Here is a 23,450-nt window from a genome sequence, read left to right as displayed (position 1 = left end):
CCTTGAGCCATAAATCTTAGGTATTTCCTGGACGATGGGTGTATTGGGTACGTGGAAATAAGCATCCTGCAGGGTCCAGGGATACCATCCAGTCCACCCCATGGACGCAAGGGCTTGCTAACACCGAGGCTGTCGTCTCCATAGTAAACTTCCTTTTTGCTACGAATTCGTTCAGGGCGCTCACGTCCAGAACTGGCTCCAACCTCCTGAGCTCTTCGGAACTAAGAAACAGGCGATTGTAAAACCCCTGGGAAGAGAGATCTCTTACTTCCTCTATGGCTTCCTTGAAAAGCATCTGCTCTACGAGATGTAGAAGGGCTTGTTTCTTGACGGATTCCTTGTAATTTGCTGTTAACTCCCTTGGAGTTGTCGTTAAGGGAGGTTTTTCCCTGAAGGGGATTAAATATCCTTTCTTTAGGATGGATAGGGTCCAGGCATCGGCACCTTTCTGTGCCCAAGTTTCGTAAAATCTTAGAAGCCTGGCACCCACTTTTATCTGGAGGACCCCCGTCTCACTGGGTTTGACGAACGGCCTTCGAGAAGACCTTCCTTCTCTCTCCGGTCGTCTACTTCTAAGAGAAGTTCTTGATGCAGACCTACCTCGAAAGGGCTGCTGGAAGGGAACTTTCTCCTTTTTCGCCAGAGGCACAGCAGGCTTTAGCCTCTTCGCTGACTGAGCCAGCAGGTCCTGTGTGGCTTTTTCTGAAAGCGTCTTCGAAATGTCTCTCACTATGTTCTTGAGGAAACAGGTGACTAGAGAGGGGCGCGTATAAATGGGAGGATCTCTGCATAGGAGAAACAGATTTTGTTAAGAAGGAGCTAAACACTGCCCTCTTCTTCAAAAATACAGGATCCAAACAGGGATGCCACTTCATTTGAGCCATCCATAACCGCCTTGTCTAGGCAGGTTAAAACACTGCCAACAATCTTCCATGGAAACGAAGTCTGGTTCTTGCGACTTCTTGGCTAAGGCTCCCAAGGCCCAGTCCATGAAGTTAAAGACTCGAGAGTCTTGAAGAGGCCCTTGATGAGATGATCCACCTCACACATTCCCCAAGAGGCTTTTGCCGAGTGTAGAGAGCGTCTTCTAGACGCATCTACAAGAGCGGAAAAATCCGCATCAGAGGACGAAGGTAGACCCAGGCCCATTGGCTCCTTGGTATCATACCACATCCCTGGTTTCCCTGTCAACTTAGAGGGTGGACAAGAAAATACTGTCTTACCCGCTTCTTTCTTAGCCCTGAGCCAGTTCTCTAGACTCTTCAGAGACTTTCTCATAGAAAGAGTAGGGGTCATCTTAACGAATGAGGAAGCCTTCGACATTTTCGTACTGGATAATAACGATCCTGGCGAAGGGGGATCCGACTGGCGTAGTGAGTCTCCAAACACCTGCAGCAATAGAGAAGCAAGTCTCTTATAGTCTGAAACTCCTGCATCTTGGTTATCTCTTCATCCGATACTTCTTCCAAAAGTGATGTGGGAGAAGAGGGCTTTTCCTCAACAGGAAGACCGATCCTTTGAAGGAAGTCTTTTCCTTTCTTCCTTACTCCTATCATCCTTCCTGTGTGAGTCCTGGAGTTTCTCTATACTCGGACTTCTGATGTGCTCCTTGCGTCTGCTAGGAGAGGCGCTTGCGTCCTGAATCAGGCGCCTGTGAGGCGAAGAACGCCTGCTAGGCGAAAGTAGAACATCCTGTTCCTGGCGCCAAGAAGGAGACGCGTTTGCGTCCTGGTGAGAGCGCCTAGGCCAAGAAGGCGAGGCGCTTGCGTCCTGGTGAGGCTGCCTGGTCCAAGAAGGAGAGGCATTTGCGTCCTGATGAGGACGCCTAGAAGGCGAAATGCGCCTGCGAGGAGAAAGGAGAACCTTCTGTTCCCGTCGTCCATGAGGGGAGGGGGGAGCGTTTTGTCCCGTGACTGCGTCTAGCAGGCGAATAACTCCTTTTTCCTTTGTTTTTGTCTTTCGAGAGGAGCTAGAATTCTCTCCTACTCCTCCCCCTAGGAGGAGAAGAAAACTTGTCCAATCTTCGAGGCCTATTAGGCGAAACTCTTGCGTCCTTCGGAAAATGTCTCGAGGACGAACGAGTGCTCCTTTCTTCTAGAGGAGCTCTAAATCGAGAGGGACTCTCTTCTCTCCCGGAGCTCTTAGTCGAACGAATTCTCTCACGAGAAATTCGCGAATCAGGCTCCTGATGCTTGCCATGGGAGGCAAACTCTTCTCTAGTCAAACTCCTGGGAGAACTCTTGCTCATAGGGCGTTTCCGATTTCTGTCATGTACGACTGAAGAAGGTCTCGCTGGGGACGAAAACCTTTCAGGCGAGGAGCGTCTGCTAACGCCAGGACGCTTACTCTCTGACTCTCTCCTAACGGAACTCTTGATGGGAAAGAAAGGAAAAGGTGTCTTTTCTTTCCTAAAAGAGCCTTCAGCAAGAACTCCTACTAAGCAACACACAACTGCTGTTGGAGTCCTACCAAGACTTCCTTTGTCTTGTGTGATAAGTCTTCCGGGGAAGAGTCAGGAGTTCTCATGGCTCTCTTCTTACGGAGCAGGCGAATAATCCGGAAAAGGCTCCGGACTGGAACGTAACGCTTCGCTATTTGGCGTCTTCCAGGATCTCTTAAGAGGACGCGATTTAGCGGAAGAACTCCATCCCCTTCTGGGAGACGAAGAGTCTGAGTCCGAAAAGCACTTCCTCAGGACGCTTTTGCAGTAGCTATCCTTGGCAGCCTGGGAAGCGGCTACAGGATCTGCCGAAGGGCGCCTGACCGTTGGGAATACTCTACATCCCCCTTGCGGCTTTCGACATTCCTCCTCCCTTGGTCATGGGAGTCTGAAAGAGGTCTAGGCCTAGGAGCAATGCGGAGTCGGTCAGACGCCCCCTCCACTTCACTGGGGACACTGCACAAATCACTGCACACATCACTGCGCTTACCTGTCTCCTTCATCGCTTGCAGTTGCGTTTTCAAGCTGATTATAGAGGCTCTCATTGCAGCCATTTCCGTAGACGCATCTACAGGTTCGCTACTGGGGGAAGGGGCTGAAACCAAACTATGAGCAGGAGAAATACTATGAAAGTTAGGAGCTACTTCCTGTTCATTAGAGCAGGATCTACTTGAGCTTCTGATGGAGGAAGCCCTCCTAACCCTATCTTTCTCAAGTTTCTTACATAAGAAGCCAAGGTCTTCCATTCCACTTCCGTTAAGTTCTCACATTCCAGACAGGTGTTAGTCTCAGAACAATCATTCCCCCTACATTTTTTACAAACTGTGTGAGATCCACCGAAGCTTTCGGTAGCCTCACCTTACATACCTCTTTCGCACACACCCTAAATACAGGTGCCACGTCAGACATTTTAAAGAGAATCCAATTCCAAATCCAAAAAACAGTCCACTATAAGCGTATGCCAAAACCAAAGATCAAAGTACATCACCAAAAGACAAATCGATAATCCTCGGCCAACGAGAAAAGAATTCCAATGCAGGAGGTACCAACAACGATGTTGTTGCTACCGGCGACAGAAAAAATTTCTGGTTAGAAAACGGGAATGGTTCCTATTTCCCGCCACCCAGCGGCGGGAGTGGGCTGGTCACCTGACCTACCTGTCGCGTGTGCCGCGAGTTTTGAATTCTGTCGGGACGTCAGAGACTATAGCTAAGTATATATCTGCCGGGGAAGTGGCATGTACAAAATTTGGAAGTAGACAGTGAAAAGTCTTATCTTCTCTAAATAGAAAACATTGACGTCTACAAGGTTCCAGGTGCTGAAAATTCCTCTAAAATGGCACCCTCAGTAATACACAGACCACTGCTTCTGATCTCACTTATTGGGGAGAACTTTCTAACATCTCCTAGCAGTTAAGGAGATGCCTAAGTTAATGAAAGTTTATGGAATTGTGAAGTCAAGTTGATTTCCTCCTAATGGAAGAATGAGACATCTACCGAGAGCATTGGAAATTCTGAAAATCATTTGCCCTGAGGCTACATGGGCTCAACAGGAGACACTAAGCAAATCTTGAACTTGAAATTGTTCAATAATATTCAGAGTAGATACGAGAGGCAGGCCTATGAGTCTGAATTGGGCCAAATTTAAGAAAGCATCCACTGCTCAAGTCTGAGGGCCATCAAAGAAGTAGTGATCATTTGGTTGCTCCTGTTCATCTACATGCTTCTAAGTCTAAATGAGTGCTCCTTAAATCCCACACCAAGTGCCAAACTTATGGATGTAAAGGCCCTTGAAGGCAGTTTGTTCTTCCTGAATCCCCAATTGCCAAAACACTGTCCTTCCACAGAATGAATGATGAAACCAGTATGTTGTTTCATTTCACTCAAAGCAGCAAACTTCCCACAAAGACACTGTTTCTGAACAGGAATAAACCTGCTAAGCATCCTGATGTCTTTCCACTGCCCTGACATCTAAAAAGTTTTACCAGGAGTAATGTTAACCATTCTATGTTGCATGAAAGTGTATAACATTAGTGAAACTGTTGTTGGTGTTGCATGACCAAGGGAAAAGACCAAAACCTGGACTTGGGCTTAAGAACAAAATGGGCAATTCTTGTTTACAGAGTCCCTCCTACAGTCCTGGAGCCAAAGATGGTTCTGGATTACTTACAAATTTAATGAATGTTATTTGGAAGTCGTAAACTCTTATGCTGAAACTGTACATTAATTGAGCATGATCATCTGAAAAAATCCCTAGTGAGGCCATGTTTCCTAACAAGGAAAAGCCCTCACCATATGGAAGTTTCCTACAGGCTGAAAAATTCTTCAAGAAGCATGTGCCTAGGCATCTCTGACCGACAAGCATGCATAATCAAAGTATCATCCCCACGTCACTAGATAAGAAATGGGGATAGAGAATAAAAAAAATAATGCATAGAAATTGGGCCAGAAGAAACAACAGGTCCTTGGCCTTTGGAATACTGTTGTCAGAGTTGGCCAACTTGAATCACTGATTCAGTAGAAGTGTCTTGCTCCAAAAGTCAACACCATCCACCAATGGGCAACAAGTCCCTGACAAAACTTATAGCGGGCTGCTCACTAACCCAAACAAGAGTGCAGAGAACAGCAATACCTTCTTGTAAAAAAATCTTGAAGGAACTTGCATGACTGAGGATGTTTTGGTAAGTGATTCTGCATGTGTACCACAAGTCTGACTGTTCTTTGGAAAGGCACTAAAACCATGCTAGAAAACCAAAAAGTATGTAGGCAGACACATCATGTTATTCAGTCTACAAATGCCCAAGAATATCTCCAATTACTTATGGAGGTTGTCCCAAAAAATTACCCTTGGACCATCATTCCCTCTATATACAATCTCCTACTATAAATAAAGGTATAAGCCACGCAGGAAAAATAAACAACAGAGTTTCCGCAAGATCTTTCGACGTTCAACGCTGAACGTCAAAAGATCTTGTGGAAATTCCGTTGTTTATTTTTCCTTTGTGGCTTATACCTTTATTTATGGATTTATCACGTTCCAAACTTTCGTGATTCAGTTATACACAATCTCCTACTAAAAAGAGCTTATGAGAGATTTCTGCTGAAGACAAAGGAAGCTATAAGAGGGAGATTAAACCAGTGGAGGACAACCAAAAAAGAATCATAAATGTCCTTCACCGTCTCCACTGTAAAGTACTGGTCCCAAGTCTCTCGATGCATGTTAGGAGGTTGGAACTGTCCATATCCCAGAACCTGAGTCTGCACTTATCCCTGAAAGGTATAAAACAAGGCTACCAATAGATAATCCCCTATTGCCTTAACCCAAGCTGCATAATCAGACAGGAAGAGAAGGTGTTCTCATTTCTTCCAAACCGAGCGAGTATAAGCATAAGGACATTACCCTGCAGCATCAGAAATTAGTTACTTTTCCTCATGTTCCTCGCTAAATCTCCCGCTGGTGACAAACCCTAAAGCTGGCTTCACAAACCAGCTGGGTTGGCGCCTCCACCTCTCTAAGCAGCCGCAGAGACAAGACAACGTAGCTAAGTAAAAGGTAACAACTCGACAAGCTAGACTGAAACTCCATCAGCATGTCTGTCAGTCTCGGGTTCATTTCCCCACAGGAAAGAGAAAGAAAGCGAACCTCCCACTAAAGACAGTTAAAGGACCAATAAGCGTTTGTACTACAAGAGGTGGTCTTTGGCTCTGCGACTTTATAAGACAAAAGATGACAAGCCAAGGCAGGCCTAAAGGGAGATTGTGCGTCCGAGTACAAGAAAACTCATGAAATGCTCTCTAATAGAATATATTGGTTCTCTTTTCCAATGTTTAGAGGTGCCGAAATATGCTAAGACAAGCAAGACATATTCTCTATGTGGCCTCTCCTCAACAAAATGAGGATACAACAAAGCGTAATGTTGCAACAAACGCGACCAGCTGGAACGAGTTCCTCCAACTCCATTTCAAGTTCTTCTTCCGCCAGCGGGTGACAGGAGGAGACAGCTGCCGACAGGAGGTATACAAAAGTGCTTAAAGGATTGCTCTTTCTCCGCAACCCTTGGCAACAGAAAGCGACACGACGATAAGAGGTGACAGCAGCCGAGTGCTGTATTGCATCCACCACGACTCAATGAAAGGAAGACAGGACTCGGTCAAGTCCACACAAGTCGACTGAGGGAAAGAACACAAGGCGCCAGAACATGGAAAAGTGGAAGGCGGTGGGAGAGGAGTTACGACTCTCCCACCTTGTCTGGAAGCGAACGTATATACTTGAAAGCATTCCTATTTGAAACTTTGTTAGAAAGCTCTGAAGCTAGAATAATATCTAACTTAGAGAGAACCTTAGATACTACAGACAGTATAGACTTGAAAGAAAAACAAAAATCGAGGCAGTAGCAAGAGATTTGCCGATAACTGAAGAGAATGCAAGCAAAGGACGAACACAAGCATTACAAAGAAAGAGGAATATGCTAGCAGACAAGAATATAGAATAACCCCAAAACATGAGAGCAATAACAGTCAACTGAGTCGACATATCTAAAAAAAAAAATGTGTAAAACCTTGCTACAGATACATGATCATCTCAGTAAGTCTATACCTATACTATATATTATTAATCCTATGCATGTAAACACCACAAACCAAGTGTTGAAAACGGCAGAATGCGCCTACGAAACGAGGATTAACGCTTACCCATTGGCCTTGCACCTACCGAAACGGTCCTTATGCGAATGCTTTAAACAAGATTCAGACCATGAAAAGGGCGAAGTAGGTATTGGAGGGCACAGAACTCCATCGTCTGGCAGTGGACATTACCAACTGTCGCAAGGCAGTTCTAGGCTCGGGCTATGTACAGACAAGGGCACCAACACCTTACTTCTAACAGGGAACGCGAAAAAGAGCACACACTATGAAGGGATTCGGAACATTCCCGTCACGAACTCAGTTCAACTTATATTAGAACTAAAAATAGGTTTAATGTTATGTTTTTCTTGAGTTTTAACTAACAAAATAGGTTTTAAGCATTTTTATAGGGGTTCCAACTATTCACGGGTTCTAACTATTTGCCGGGGGAAAGGGGGGGGTGTCTGGTACAGATCCCCCGCGAATAGGGGGGGGACGACTGTAACATTTCTTCGTGTCAACACTGATGGATTTTGTGCCAGCTTCTTCATACCTTACATTCTGAGCAGAACAACCGTCCATTTCCATTTTTTGCACATCATTTAATACCTCAACGATTTTCCCCAAATTCATTGCTCATTTTTAATGAGCTGGCCTTGCTTTTATATTCTCCAAAATTTTTCATATACTTACAGAAGGGGCCTTTTTGTTTAGAGAATTCATCTTTAGTTTAGTTCTGACTAGTTCTATGCCCTTACTGTCAAACTAAACATGCCTAATTGTGTCAGGCTAACCAATTAATCTTTTTTTTTTCCTTAATAAAGATAGAAAAGAAAGAAAAAGTGTAACATGCTCAGTGTTGTCTGGTGTAAAGAGCATTGGTATCTCTGGGCAAAGGAAATATGCCCTACCTAGAGTAACAATCAACTTATTACCTCACATGCAGTTACCCCGATCCATTATATACACAGGCAGTCCCCGGTTACCAGCGGACTCGGTTATCAGCAATCCGGTTTTAAGGGGCTTGTCTATTTCCGGTTATTGGCCATAAGGGTGCTTATGACGCCAATAACTGGTTATCAGTGCCATACCCGGCATTATGGCACCATAAATTGCCGAGTTTCAGTTAATGGCAGTTTTTGCTTATCGGCATACCCCAGGGAACAGAACCCCTGCCAATAATCAGGGATCGGCAGCATCTGTTAACATCATTCTGGTTTTACGACGCTTGGTTAACAACGTCATTAACCACAATTTTGGCAACGGGAAGTGATTTTCGTTGTCAGCAAGTGGTTTACCGGCAGCAACAAGCAGTTACGTATTGGCACTTATAACATCATAAACACTTACGTATTGGCACTTATAACATCATACAACACCACTTATGAATAATTATCTGCAATTTTCAGTTAACAGTGCTCGGCCAGGAACAGAACAACTACATTAACCAGGGACTCCCTACTCTAGACCTTGATTCCACTCGCTTGTCTCTTCCTAACATACTACTTTTGAATGACATGTTAAAAGGTTTCCAAAAGCCACTTCTTTGTTATAGCATATACTGACAATTTCTTTAAATCCTTATATATACTATTAGTTTTCATCATTTTTATATATTTGTTTCTTACTCTATCTTTCTCTTGGGCAGTCATGGCTTACTCAAAATAATCTTTAGCATTGTCTGTACGTACTGTACTATCGTATATTTTAATCGCCTGGAATCTTGAAACATGGTGCCCTACAACTTTAACCATTGCTTCTTGAACAATTCAAGTACTTGCTGATTTCTTTCTCTGAATCTTTATCTTTGCAACACATCAGTTCTCATTATGCCCACTTAGGTTTCCTACCACAAGTACACTCTCTGACTGTAGCATCTGTGGCATAGTTTCAAACTTTCCCTCATCGTCATAATGTATAAATTATAAAAACACTATTTTACCCAGTATCTGTCATTATATCCTACATCTACCTTGCCTCAATCCCTTTTTACATTTATATTTGTTTTTTTTTCCAACACCTTTACACCTCCACTTCCTATTACACCAACAAATGACTAAAGTTCTTCTTGATAGTACCTCCAAACCATATACTACTCTTTCCTACCCTTCTTCCAGCATTTATCTAAGAACTCAATTGGTGATTATCTCCAACAAGTTCTGTATGACCTACAAGGGATTTGGAATGGCTATTGATGTTCCATTAATTCATCTTGAGTTTCATGATCTAACTAAGAAATACCAAGAACAACAAAAATGAGTGGCATATTCAGTATCACAGAAGTATACTATAAAGAAAGAAGAGAACTGAGATTATGCCAAACTATTAAGCGAATTTAGACAGTTCTCAGACCATGTAACAGCAAAGGAAAAGGCTACAGACCAAACCTTGAGAAAGAAATCCAACATCATGCTTCTAGCCACTCCAAGAAGGGTTCTACTTTTCTCCAATGGTATTATCTCACTAAGTGGTTGGTGCCTTGGCCAATTTGTTACCATATTCACAGGCTCTGACATTCTTAACTAGTGCAACCTATACAAATACTTGCAAAACTGTTGTTCTTATTTGAAACTTACCTGATGTTGTCCTAGTTTGATTGAGATACATCCCAGGGGCTTCTTGCCAGAGAGGGACATCCCGACATCACCTTTGTCATTGGATTTGTTAAGCCCAAAACTTATTTTTTTCTTGGGCTCCTCGCCATCTTCTCCATCAGCCACCGGTCGCTTGGTGGAAGAAGTTCTCTCGACCACTGATGTCTCTGGAGATAAACACTGGCGAAGGTGAGACGGAGAAAAATTATAAGAAGAGAGTAGAGCCAGGCACAGGTCACAACACGATACAAGATGGATGTCCAATAAAGTTCCAGATGTTACTTATCATTTATGCCCTTGGAAACCAATCTGACCCTTCTAAAAAGTGACCTCATAAATGACAAGACAATACAAAATACTGCTGAACAGTCAAACTCAAGCAACTTATTTCTCAACATAATTGTCACATAGCATGTACAAAATAATATTCAAAGCATAAATCAAGGACATGTTTTGAGTGAAACTTAAAAACCATTGCATATTAAATGTTCCTGAGCTGAAAAAGCACCAACTTCCTGTGAATCACTGGTGCAGTACCATAATATGTAGCTATTTTTGTAATATACATACTTCCCCTGATTGTGCAAATTTAGTTCTTTACCATTAAAGTAAAACCACAGCTTATAATACTGGCAAAACAATAACCTGACAATCTGATTATAGCTTGTAACATTACTTTTGGGGATTTAATTTTTTCACAGCCTACTATAATCTACTACCATATAAAATGACATGGAAGGCATTAATATTTGTTTTAAAATGAAATACTGCAAAAACTTTTTTTATTGCACAAGATGCACTGAATTAACAACAGAAATGTAGAAAAACCCAAAGTCTTAATAGATATGTTTCGTGTTTCATATAATACAAACCAGTACTTTTACAGATGGTGTACTTTCTGCAGTGGAAACAATATTCAATTCAGTATTTACTAAACACCCCATGAGATGAAAACTAGTTGAACCAAAATGGCTCCAAACCTTAAGTATGCACAAGCTGAACATGTTCAAGTATGCGATCTTGAAAACTATGACCACAGAACTCAAATGTACCTCAGTGACACTGAGCTGGGAGTACAAGGATCCCTCGAGAGAATGGTGGTTATTAACAAAGAGCTATTCAAAAGAAGCCCTTATAACAAACGGAAACATCAAAGGTGCTGGTCACCAAGACCTAACACACCTGATTAGCCTTATAAATCACTACTGTTCACTTGATGCCAAATGCAATGTACCCATCACTGTCCAATTGCCCAGCTAGAATCAACCTGGGAAGTAATGTCGCTGTAGACATTGTTTGGGACAGAATAATTACAATACTATTATGGTAATCAGTTTTAAACTTGCACCAAAACCAGTGTCTTCATAAGAACTGAAGAGATAGTACCAGGTACCATGTCCAAATCCATGACTGGTAAGCAAATTACGAGTTATGGTATACATACATACAAATGTAAACTTACATAGCCTTTACCTCAAAACTCAAGTTTGATGTATTTAAAATATATAGGCTTCCTTATTTAATGAGAGAGAGAGAGAGAGAGAGAGAGAGAGAGAGAGAGAGAGAGAGAGAGAGAGAGAGAGAGAGAGAGAGAGAGAGAACCTTGTGTTACTTGAAAAACAAGTTGCTCAATGTATTAGTGTAAAGAGTGGCTGGAGGGATATTTGACCATTATTTGATTGAATGAATGGAATATAAAATTTAGGCCAAAGACCAGAGCTGAAACTCATGAGGTTATTCAGCATTGAAAATAATATTGAAACCATTGATAGGAGAGGATGGAAAGTAAGAAGGAAGAGAATATGAATGGCGGGATAGAAAATGAAATGAGAGAGGTTGCACCTACGGCTGAAGGGACGATGCTGAGAAACTCGAGTAAAGCCTACAGTCCACCACCCTATCCCCCTACAGGGCTTGGTTGAAGGAGCAAAAAATACACATACATGTACATAATTGTTTAGGAAAGGAGGAAAATTTGGCTTTATAAGGTGGTCAAGAGAGTGAAGAAGAAAAAGAAAAAGCTGCCCAGGATTGATAAGTCTGGCTAAGGAATGGGCAAGAGGCATAACTGCTCCTTTGTATGAAAGTAAGTTGACAGAGGTAACTGCAAGAATTATGTCAGCATAACATTACTTAGATGCAAGTTAAATTTTTACAGAGTAAAACTAATGACAGGACGACTAATGCAGGAAGATTAGTGTGGCTTTAGACTATGGATCAGTTTTTCTTTTTTTACGAAATAATTATGGTAGCGTTTTATGTTTATACGTTGGAAGTGAGGCAACTGTTATAATATGCAAGAGAAAGGGAGGCTGGTTTATTGTAAAAGAGGATCTGATATGTACATGTGAGTGTTGTCTCCCTCCATGGTGGATCAATTTCTCTATGGATGGAGTGATATAAGAGGTTGGAAAAAGAGCAAATGCAAGAACAATGTTGACTTGGGATAGCGAAGAAATCTGTAGAATCATAAAGGAATTTAAAAGTACTTACAAGAGGAGAGTAATGAAAGTAAATGTAAGGAAGAGCAATGTCATGAGGGTAAACTGAACTAGGAAGATGAAGCAATGAATAGTAATAAGGATAGTGGAAGAGAGGGTGGGACTGTGGGATAAACAAAATATAGAATCTAAGCCACAAACTCATTCAGCGCTGAATTGGAAAGTGACAGTAAGGTGGTTTTAAGGGTGTCATGGGAAGAAAACCTCGCAGTTGCACTATGAAATCATTTTTTGAGAGGGTGGAAACTCAGATGGAATAAAGAATATGAATGAAGGGGAAGGGAAAGTCCAAGGAATGAATGAAGGGAAAGTACAAGGAAAGAAAGAGGTTGCAGCTAGGGGCCAAAGGGACGCTGCAAAGACACTTAAGTAATGCCTACAGTGCACCACGTGAGGTGTGACTCATGTTATTAGTATTTGTGAGCAAATACAATGGATAATGGTAGCATGGGAGAATAACCAGTCACAGAATAGGAAAAGCAAGGAAAGCAGTGGTGTGTATACAAATGACAAAGAAGAGAGCATTTGTCTAAGTAAGCCAATGTAGGACTGTAGTAATATAAGGGGATGGCTGAGCTAACATGACAAATGTTTAATCAATTTGTATTTTTCATAGCTAACAAACCTTCAGTCTTAACAATAGGATAATCTTCTTTCGCCAGCTAAAAACCGGCTAAAAAGAATCAAAGATTGTAAAGCAAGGAATCTGTGGCATCTGGCAACTCGTGAGTATACAAGGTGGAAGCTGGTCACTGACCAGGCATAGAACCTCGTAACACAATAGTCTTCCCTAATCCATGGACTTGTTCAATCTCTTGAAATATGAATAGTGGTGGTTGTTTGTGATGGATGAGATGCAACACAGCAGACAGTCCCGTATATGTACCATGTTCAGGTGGCTGAAAGTAATGATGCCTGGAGAACCTCAGTTGGTCTGGGCTATAGAAAAAGTCAAGGCCAATGCCAACTGACACCAAGTCCAGAGATATGGCTGAAGTGAAGGCCAAGGTTTATGGTTTTAATAGGCATGTTACCAGGCCTGAAACTAAGCCCTTTTTGACTTTGCTGACTTAGAAATATTTCATGCCCACCCTGACTATGATGAATGATACAACTGACCTAAGTCTAGCATATTAGAACTGGTTGAGCAAGTTGTCACTTTTTTCTTCATGTTGTATAGCAATAACTAAATGTCTGTTTGACCATATAATAGTTACCATATTTGAGTAGGATACTATACAAATGAGAAATAGAAAAAATTATTAGAATTACTGTTTTTTTTTTAGTAAATCTCAATAACGTGTTTTTTTTTAATAATCTCAATATCCATAGCAATTGCTTAAGACTTTTGACTATAACTCTGTCATGTTAGATTGTCAAAGTTTGTTTGTATGGTGTTTTTACGTTACATATAGAACCAGCGGTTATTCAGCAACGGGACCAAGGGCTTTACGTGACTTCCGAACCCCGTCGAGAGTGAACTTCAATCACCAGAAATACACATCTCTCACTTCTCAATGGAATGCCTGAGAATCAAACTCACGGCCATTGAGGTGGCACACCAACACCATACCAACCATGCCACAGAGGCGCTAGATGTCAAACTTGATTACTCACAGGTTTCTCTACTTGGTACTAATCATCTTGATGGAATTTGTCTGGATCAAAATAGCAAATTAAATTTTGTGTTTTCTCAGTAAGCTTCTCCAAATTTGTCTGCATCAAAGGCTCTATTGTCTCTTTGATATGCAGTAAATAGAGAATGTGGCTAATTTTGAAACTCTTGGTAGTTTTATCTGGATTTGACAAATATGTGAATTTCTGTGCAAAAAGCTTTAAGAAAAGATTGTTCATCAATCTGATAGCCAAGATAATGAGATCTGATCTTTGTGGGACCTTTTCTATATATACTTTATTATTCACCTATCACTCCTTTAGTCTACTTTGGACATAGTAAATTTTATGTATTATGTATATAACCATTTAATTAGTGCACATATTCAGGTAATTCACATTTTCTTATGGTAATATTATATTTTAGCACATTGTTATTTGCAATCTTGGTGTAGACTACATCAGGATTATTGAGGAGCATCTCATCTATCTTTTATGTGAAAAGATTTCTTGCATTCCTCTAAGCTTCCATTTTGAACAGAGCACTGATACACAAAACAACTGAGAGGACCTGTTTGACCAGGCTATTTTACAAATCTACCTAAGTTGTACAAAATGTAATAGAGAGGAATTTTCTATAATGAAATCTGCTCCATCATCAAAGAATTGCTAATTTGTTAAGATTAAATGGTTAGGATAATCCTTAATTTGGTATTATTTTATAATATTTCCAAAAAATTATATAATAATTATAGTATTAAAAATGCATTTGGCATAAAAAATAATTAAACTTTGTCTGAAAATTTTTGGGGAAATTCACCATATCACCCCGTATTCGCAGGGGATGCGTAGCAGACCCCCCTGTGAATAGTTAGAACCCGCGAATGTTTGGAACCCCTATAAAAACGCTAAAAACAGCCTATTTTGTTGGTTAAAACTCAAGAATAAACCACTAAAAATTTTCATACTTGGTTTTTTTAAGTTTTATCACAAAAAAGTGCATTTTATGATGAAATTTATAACAAAAACCAGGAATTTGTGGATATTTCTCATAGGAAAATACAGCGAATGCGCGAATTTTCCACGAATAATGCGGGGAAACGTTCCCGAGAGAAATCCATGAATCTGGAGAACGCGAATATGGGAGGCCCACTGTATATACGTACATATAATCACCATCCTCAAAAAATTTCTAAGTGTTTTTGTTTACATTAATTAACACGGACAGTTTGAGCTCTGATGCAAGTTTTTTGTTTTAGTTTAGAACTGCATTGTGGTTCTGATGTAAATTTTTTTCCCCTTAAAATTGCATTGTGGGTAGTTGTGTTATGTTTAGGAGTCACATGACCTAGTGAAAATCTTACAGGTGTCAGAGATTTTCTCTTGTCATTTGGTTCAACTCTTTCATAGAGTGAAGCTATGTCTACTCTGCATTCATCTTGTAACTGCGTTTATTTTCGCTTAATTCACGATTTCTATGAAAACGAAACAAAATTTATTGATTTTTTAAGACAACATGGAGTGTTACCTGCAGAAGTAAAATGTTTGAATTGTAATGAGCACTGTAAATAGAAAGAATAAAAATGTTTGGAGCTGTACGAGTTGTTTCTGACAAAACAGAGAAAATATTGTAATTTTACTGTAACTGATCAGAAAGTTAAATTGCCAGTATGGATATTGGAGATTTTTCTCTGGTAGTTTTGCCAGTATGAAAACTGCTGATTTTTCTCAGCTAGTTTTGCCAGTTTGGAAATTGCTGATTTTTTTCTGCTAGTTTTTAAGTGAATTTGAGAAACATCGCCCTATTGTTAAATATTTGAATATCTTATCAAAGACCAGTGTTGATTGGAGAAGTTTTTGTAGTGAGGTGACTTACTTTTGGTACAATAATCAGGAGCCAATCGGTGGTGTTGACCTTCAAGTCGAGATAGATGAAACTCTTAATTACTCATAGCAAACACCATAAAGGTTGCCCTCTTACCCAATGTTGGTTGTTATTGAGAGAACACCAAAAAAATTTTATTGTTGAGGCATTCATTGATCCTGGTGCTGACAATCGCAAAGGTGAAACTAATTCCTTTAATTAACCATTATACTAAACCAGGCTCTATTATTTATAGTGATTCATGGCGTGGTTATAATAAAATCAGTGAGTGGATACACTCATTTTCAAGTAATCACACAGAAAATTTTGTTGATCCCAATAATTGTAACATTCACACACAAAATATTGAATGACCGTGGTGAGATAACAAGGAGTGGATGAAAAGGCCTGGTATTAAAACTGTTTTTGAAACAATATCTTGCTAGGTATTTATTTATTAAGCACTACCAAGATTCTGTGTTACATGTTTTTTTTTACCTGAAGCTGCTAAATTATATCCACCTTTAAGTGACACTCAGCCATCACCACCGCCTAGGGAATCACTATATGACGACGACGACACTGCAGACGAGCCATAACTATCTTGTTCTGGCGATAAGCCATCAAAACATTTGTGTCCATCCAATTAAGGTGAATTTGTAATTTTCTTTTAATAATATGTACTGTAGCATGATTTACCTCCTGTAACCCCTGAGGCATCATTATCGCTTGCCAGCACATATAAGCTTGCCAAGAATCTTTAAAATCGCGGATAAGGCGCGAAGCACCGTTCCACCACCACCTTACGGTTTGCAGATGTTAGGCTCTAGTACACTAGGCTACCTTGCCTTACTATGGCTTGGTAGGTATGCTACGATTGTTTTTCCTCATTTTATTCATTAATGCAAATGCCATTTTGTGTCGGTGGTGATTTACCCCACCCAAATCCTGGCATTCCCAAATGGCCCCCAACCTTGTCGGGTGTAGTAAGGGTGTATGATAACTCAAAAACATCTCGCTTCCCGAACGTATTACTATCACAATCCTTCAAGACACATTAAAACACATGAAAATACATAATTACTTTACGAAAATGGAGTTGGGACTGTTGCAAAAATTTACCCTTAATTCTTCTATAGAGCACAGGTAATGTAAAGCTAAATTTTTGTAAAGCAAGGATAATGTTAAACTTTTCTATAAAACATTGATAATGTTAAATGTCTCCATAAAGCATGCATGTTACATTTTTCTGTAAAGCATGGATAACTGTAAATTGTTCTGTAAGGTATGGATATTAAATTTTGGTGTGAAGCACATCCTTTGTTCTTACAAGTTCTATAGTATACAAAATCAATAATTATTTCAATACTCAAAATAAATGAATACCACATTTTTCAAATACAGGGTAGATATAAAACCTGTTTTTGTTAATGGGAAACTATATATAACATCTCAATTCTGCCTTGAGTAGCATACTAGCCCAATTAATTTACCTGTATAAAAAAATATATTGGGCTAGAGCTACTTGTATTGTAAAACTTTTCAATAGTTGTGGGCTTGGTTCCTGCCAATCGCTGACTGGGGCAAGTTACCACCTTTTTAGGGGATAGCCCCCTGGCCAGGTAAGGGCACATTGCTCCAAGTTAGGACTGGTAAGTAAGATCTAGTTTGGTCAGAACCTGGCATAAAAGTTAAGGATACGTCTATTTAAGTATGAGGAACCTGACCCGACAGATGACGTATGTATCAATAGGTAGCCTATACGTATAGGGTAAAATACCAAATGGCCGGCCTCTACCATAGCACAGATTCAGGCTTATTCGGCCCGTGGCTGATTTGGATCAGATTCGGACCATTTACTAGGCTGATTCAGACCATTTGCTTCGGCTGATTCGGACAATTATTTAGGATAATTCGGACCCATACAAATACGTAATTTAATATAGTTATAGCAATGATATTAGGGAAACCTTTGATGAACTTTCAGGCAAGGTGGGTGTAATTGGCCCAGTTAAGCCCACCATTAACATTCAGTTACGCCTGCGCAGTTATAACTGTGCAGGCATAACTGAACGTTAGTGGCGGAATTTAGGGAGTTTACAGATTATTTTGGCCAAACGTGGTTGCAGAGTCAGATGTGGAAAATGGAGAACTGGTCAGTGTTTGAGCACAGTATTAGGAAAAACAACAATGTGGAGGGTGGCATCGTAAGCTGAACATAAATGCAAAAAAAAAAAAATAACCTCACCTTTTATTCACTTATATCTTTACTACACTTAGAGGCAAAAGAAATACTGAATCAGGTGAAGCTTGTTAAAGAGAGCAAATTAAAGACATCAGAGAAAGCTGGTCAAGGAACTACAGGGCGTTTTTCATGAAACTGTGGGAGGACTATATTGAAAGGAAATTAACAACTAGTCAGCTACTGAAGAAATGTGCACATATATATGCGCCAGTGTAAATCAGGGGGCTATTTCAGACAAATTTGGGTTAATTGGGGCTATATTTTTAGTTTAATTTTTACATGAACTATTTTAAAAATTAGAGGAATATGTAATTGTACGAAATAAATGGTCCTAGAAACGTGAGAGGATTGGATTTCCATTGCTTTCCCAATATATTTTCATAAACATTGGATTGATTATGGATTACAAACATTGAAACAATATTATATAATGTTACATATGTAAATACATACACACAGTGGTCTCTCATCAGTAGGTACTGTGGAATTGCAGCACCCCCTAGAGATTTCATGTATATGCACATAATTATGAATATATACATGAATGAGAGATTAAATATAGATGATCAATAATCCTTTAAAAATGATTACCATTCTCTTGTTTTTGTATAAAAAAAAAAAAAAAAAAAAAAAACTAGGTGCAACTGCTGATGCTTAGCAGTTCTTATTTTGCTAGCGGGGTGATAATGTAGCCATCCCGCGCGTAAGGGTCATGATATGTAATGTAATGCAGAATAAGCAACTCAGTGGTGAGTTGCAATAAACGGGAAAAAATTATAACCACAATGTCAATGATACTAAAATTCAAAATAGCTTTCGGCAGCAATTCTGCTGCCTTCCTCAGTCTGTGTTTTAGGTGGGTGTTCTTTAGTCCTTTAGTTTTATATAGGCCTGTTATTTTATTTTACTGTCATACTCAGTTTTGTATCTTAATGTTTTTGTTTGTGAGCTTTTATTCTTTGTCATGGTTTAATGATTTTAATTTTGCTACGCTTAGTTTACATAAACTTAATATTTTTGAACTGGATATTGGTACGGCAGCCGTATCCCTGATTGCAATAGATATTGGTACGGCTGTGAATTGCGCATGCGTGAACCCTTGTTTACCGCCTCCGGCATATCAGTGACAGCAAGAAAATGACAAAGTACCAACGTGAACCGTGTAAAAATACATCAGTTTTCACTGAAAAACTGATGTTTTCAGATTTCAAAGAGCTGAAAAAGCAATAGATGTCTACGAAGAGTCAAACTTCCAGGAATTGTATGTCCGTAGGTCACGAAAGATTGAATCGGCCCTGAAAAGAGCTCTGAAGAGAAGATTCAAAGAAGATTTGAAGCTTAGATAGTAAGGTAGTGCAGCAGTCAGTAGTGCGTCCAATATGGGAAACATGCTGTTAATATAGACCTAATTTGGATTATTACTTACGACTGATTAGGCCATTTACCAGAGGATCAACTTTGGTAGTTTTCCTTACTACCACGATTACAGCAGAGCACGATTTCTGTGTACTTCAAGTCTTCTTGGAATCTCCTCTTTGGGGCTCTTTTCAGGACCGTTTCAATCATTCGTGATCGTGACCTACAGATATACAATTTCTGGAAGTTTGACTCTTCGTAGATGTCTATTGCTTTTTTCAGCTCGTTGAAACCTGAAAACATCTGTTTTTTTGGCGAAAACTGATGTATTATTACACGGTTCAGAGGAGATTCAAAGAAGATTTGAAGTACACAGATAGATTAGTTTAGTTTTATTTTTCATGTATAGAGTCAAAATCTAAGTATGTTTAAGTATTATTGAAATTTTTTTTATATTTTCATTTACTACCAAAATGTTTTGGTGCTTTGGTGATGATAATATGGTGCTTCACTTTGACATTTTGAATTGAACATTTTCAGCGAAACAATTCAGTTCGACTATTAATACTACTGTCGCTGATCTGCTAGTGCCGTACCTATAGCTCTTAGCAACAGTGTACGGCAACTGCTGCATGATTAGCAAACTACCGTACCTACAGCAAGTCAATAGCGCAATACGGCACCACTGACAGAATCTGACGTACCCCCACTACACTGTGTTATTTGTACGGCCGGAAGTCTGAAATTGACTCATGCGCAATTCACTGCCGTAATATCTATATCGCAATCAGGGATACGGCTGCCGTACCAATATCTTGTGCCTAATATTTTTATGTAACCTCATATTCTCATAATTTTCCGTCAGTTCCGTCCGTCAGTCGCTCCGCTGCCCAAAGTTACTGCTTTGAAATATAGTATTTTAATACTTTTTCAGTTTTGTTTACAGTTTCAAATTTGTTTAGGGCAATCATCCATTAGTAATAAGCCAAAGCCCAAGAAAAACATACAATTGGTAAACTTGAAGAAGTTAAGTTTTCGGCATTGTTTATAGTGTCATATACTAGGTATATATATATGTGTGCTATATAATGTGTGTTTATACAGTTAATATCATGGAACTAAAAAAAAAACATATGTAACAAAACCCCTATGAATGATAGCCCAGGAGCCGCCACTGCATATTATAGGTCCGAATCGGGCAATCAGATGAAGGTTCAAATAAGCCTGGATAAAGGTCTGAATGAGCCAGTACATGGTCCAAACGGGCCTGATCCAAATCAGCCAAGGTCTAAACCTTAGCCTATTCCCCATAGCAAACCACCTTCCCGAAAATCGTTAATTAGGTATACCTACTAACTAGGTATATGGCCTTGATTTGACTTGGGAGAAAAAACTTACTAGAGGTTTAAGGTGTTGCTTCGATGGACGCTGGCTCTTGACTAATGTCTATCCGAGTTACAGGACGTGTTAAAGTACTTCTTCAGGAGGGTGGTTTGTTTGTTTATTTGTTAGTATGGTGCTTTTACGCTGCATGGAACCAGTGGTTATTCAGCAACTGGACCAACGGCTTTACGTGAATTCCGAACCACGTCAAGAGTGAACTTCTATCACCAGAAATACATATCTCTCACCCCTCAATGGAATGCCCAAGAATTTCAGGAAGGTGGTTGTGCTACAGTATTTTACCCTAGAAGGACGAATAACAATCGAACCCGTGGTCTGCCACATCTTCGTAGCCTACATTGTGCGTCTAACATAAAATAGAGAATTGTAGGTCATTATCAAAACAGCCAGGCAGTCCAATTTGACAGGTGATTCGGGAAACCCTTTGCGACAGACGACACCTGACCTGTCAGCCGAGGAATTGCCTCGACCTTTCTGTCTTAGTATACGATAGGTAGACCTATTAACCTACCACACACAACTAATATGAGACCAAAGATAACATTCCCACACAAGGGCGGCGAACAGACCCAATCCCAGACGCCCTCCCGACCCAAACAAAGAACAAAGGAAAATGTGTAGGAGGCGACAGGCTAATATTCCATTCATGTCAACCTCTCGCGCCCCCAAAGGGATAACAACCAGTAACGTATAACTAGTTTCACTGTTCTGCGTGCGCTAGTCGCACATTTGCTTACAGCTCTACCGCAAGTAGAAAAACTGGCATAGAATTCACACTACCTTCTCGTCTACTCATTTGGCCTAAAAAGAAGAACCGAAGCTCATAAATTACTTGAAGACGCCGACACCCCTTGCGCGCGACGGACCAAGCCAATGATCTTCTATTGTGCGATTCTGTTGAAATGTCTGTTACAACTTTTATTTTTCAATTGTAACGAAATCCAAGATAATTTTTAAAGTCTGCATATATGTAAACATCAATTTTTCTTACATAAAAAACGATTCTATCAATTCAAGGACTGAAATAGATTTTTATGATAGGCAAGGCAATTCAAAGTCAGAGTCAGTTACAGGCTCGAACATTGTGCAAGTAAAATATCTACAATAAAATTTTTCACGAATCTTTGCAAATGTTCCAAAATTTTAAGTCAAATATTTAATTCCTTAGTCATGGCCGACAGAACACAATCGCATAATTTAACAGTAATGTTAGAGTGAATATTTGCATTCGATACATGTTTAGAGCGATAAAATTCTTATTTAAACCAGAAAGGAACGGTGAAGGGGACCGCCATCATTAACATATTATGTCATCTTTTGCAGGATTATGATCAAAATATGGAAGCTAAGTTTGTTTATGTATTGCGTGGGATAAACAGAAGCCAATTGAACGTGCTTCCGCGTACCGAAGCCTAAGCCGGAGATCGAACTCTGGTCAATCTTGTAAACAAATGGGTCGAAGACGACGACGAACGCACCACTAATTACCAATGGACGCTGAATTTTGACTATTACGTGCTCATTTTGTTTTCTGTAGACCATTCCTAAGGTCTGAGGCGCCAACGTAAACATGGCCGACACTTTGGTGCAGTCCAACTTGGAGAAAATAAGCAGGTACGGAGAGGTATTGTTTGATGAGAGGTCAGCTGATGGTGACAGGTCACAGAGTCACTTGAAGTCCCTCCCCTGCCCTGCCATCTACGCTTTACATGTCATTCGATTTCATTCAGTTTAATTTTACGGCATTGCCAGACTTCATTCATGTATGCATATATTCCAAACTGATTGATGTAAATGCATGCCGGTCTGTATATAGTAGTATAGGTAGCCATCTACTATCAGTAACTTGATACCCAACCATGAATTTAGGCCAGCATAGCCTAGGATAAATCTTAATTTAGACATTGGCCAGCACGTACCTGTGCACCAAAATGTCTAGACAATTTGTCTTGTTTTATTTCTCCTTGATCATATTATGACAGCAACCAGAATTGCAAAATCTCTAGAACTACGAAACGGGTCTGCATCGGGTCTTAGGTACCTAGGTAGGTACTTTGGAAATTTATTTTTCCTCCTATCCTAATATTTTGGTTGCTTATCAAGAAGTTACCCTTAGTTTTTGTCGGTCGACTGCAATAAGCCTCAGAAGTTGTATGCTGGAATGCCATCGCACGTAGGCTTCACAGTGTTACCGAGGAGCTTTTGGTAAAAAGTGAAGTTTCATTCACTGTGGGCTCTGTCCCGGCTAAATAACAGGGCCTACTTGGTTAGGTTAGTTTAGGATACGTTAAGTTAGTGTAGTTCCTATTATAGTAGGTAGTATGTAGGTTTCCTTAGTCAAACTTTTCTTAAACATACATACAGGTCCCTAATTAGCCTACTTGTGCATGTAAGGAACCATTCCATATAACAACATGGTAGTCCAGTCTTTCTCCCAACAATTTCCCCCACCCAAAACCCCTGCATTCCCCAAATGGTTCCCAACCATGTTGGGTAGGAGATAATAGTAGGTTAATAATAATTGACTGACAATAAGCAACGCCATCTCCTTCATCAGCAACACTAAAAGTATGGGGGAAAATCAATTTCCAAGGTAATAGTCTGTGCAGGGCTGTTCTGTAGTTTTACCATATGTTGTCAGTATTTGAGTTGCTTATCCCTGAAAAGGTTGTGGCTGTTCCAACAGCAAGAAGATGGGAGAAATATGACAGAGCAAATCGCATTGCTGATATTCTGATGTGAATGTTGGTAGCATTACTAATCCCATTATGCAAGTGTGTGACTAAGATATTTAGCAGTTGCTTATCCCT

General features: G+C 40.1%; 2 protein-coding genes across 12 annotated transcripts in view; one reads left to right on the top strand and one right to left on the bottom strand.

The window, feature by feature from the left end:
* The window catches only part of LOC135219335 (PEST proteolytic signal-containing nuclear protein-like), a 121,324-nt gene extending 99,063 nt beyond the window's left edge, over positions 1–22,261 (bottom strand). Inside the window, exons 1-2 of one of the 4 annotated variants that reach the window (XM_064256008.1) lie at positions 22,129–22,261; positions 9,639–9,836 (exon numbers count right to left, since the gene is read on the bottom strand). In XM_064256008.1, coding sequence (XP_064112078.1) covers positions 9,639–9,836; positions 22,129–22,212 — 282 coding nt within the window. In that variant the 5' untranslated portion in view covers positions 22,213–22,261. Of the gene's footprint in view, positions 1–9,638; positions 9,837–21,151; positions 21,272–21,420; positions 21,579–22,128 lie in introns of those variants that run through there. The other 3 variants (XM_064256010.1, XM_064256011.1, XM_064256012.1) reach the window with 3 other exon arrangements.
* Positions 22,116–23,450, top strand: part of LOC135219333 (zinc finger protein DPF3-like) — a 345,538-nt gene continuing 344,203 nt past the window's right edge. For all 8 annotated transcript variants that reach the window (XM_064256007.1, XM_064256003.1, XM_064256006.1 and 5 more), the window contains exon 1: positions 22,116–22,254. In XM_064256007.1, the coding sequence (XP_064112077.1) occupies positions 22,211–22,254 (44 nt within the window). In that variant the 5' untranslated portion in view covers positions 22,116–22,210. The remainder of the gene's footprint in view (positions 22,255–23,450) is intronic.

The sequence above is a fragment of the Macrobrachium nipponense genome, chromosome 1, assembly GCF_015104395.2.
Source record: "Macrobrachium nipponense isolate FS-2020 chromosome 1, ASM1510439v2, whole genome shotgun sequence".
NCBI classification, from domain to species: domain Eukaryota; kingdom Metazoa; phylum Arthropoda; class Malacostraca; order Decapoda; family Palaemonidae; genus Macrobrachium; species Macrobrachium nipponense.
The sequence above is the reverse complement of the archived record's forward strand: the minus strand, read 5'-3'. Positions and strand labels throughout refer to the sequence as shown.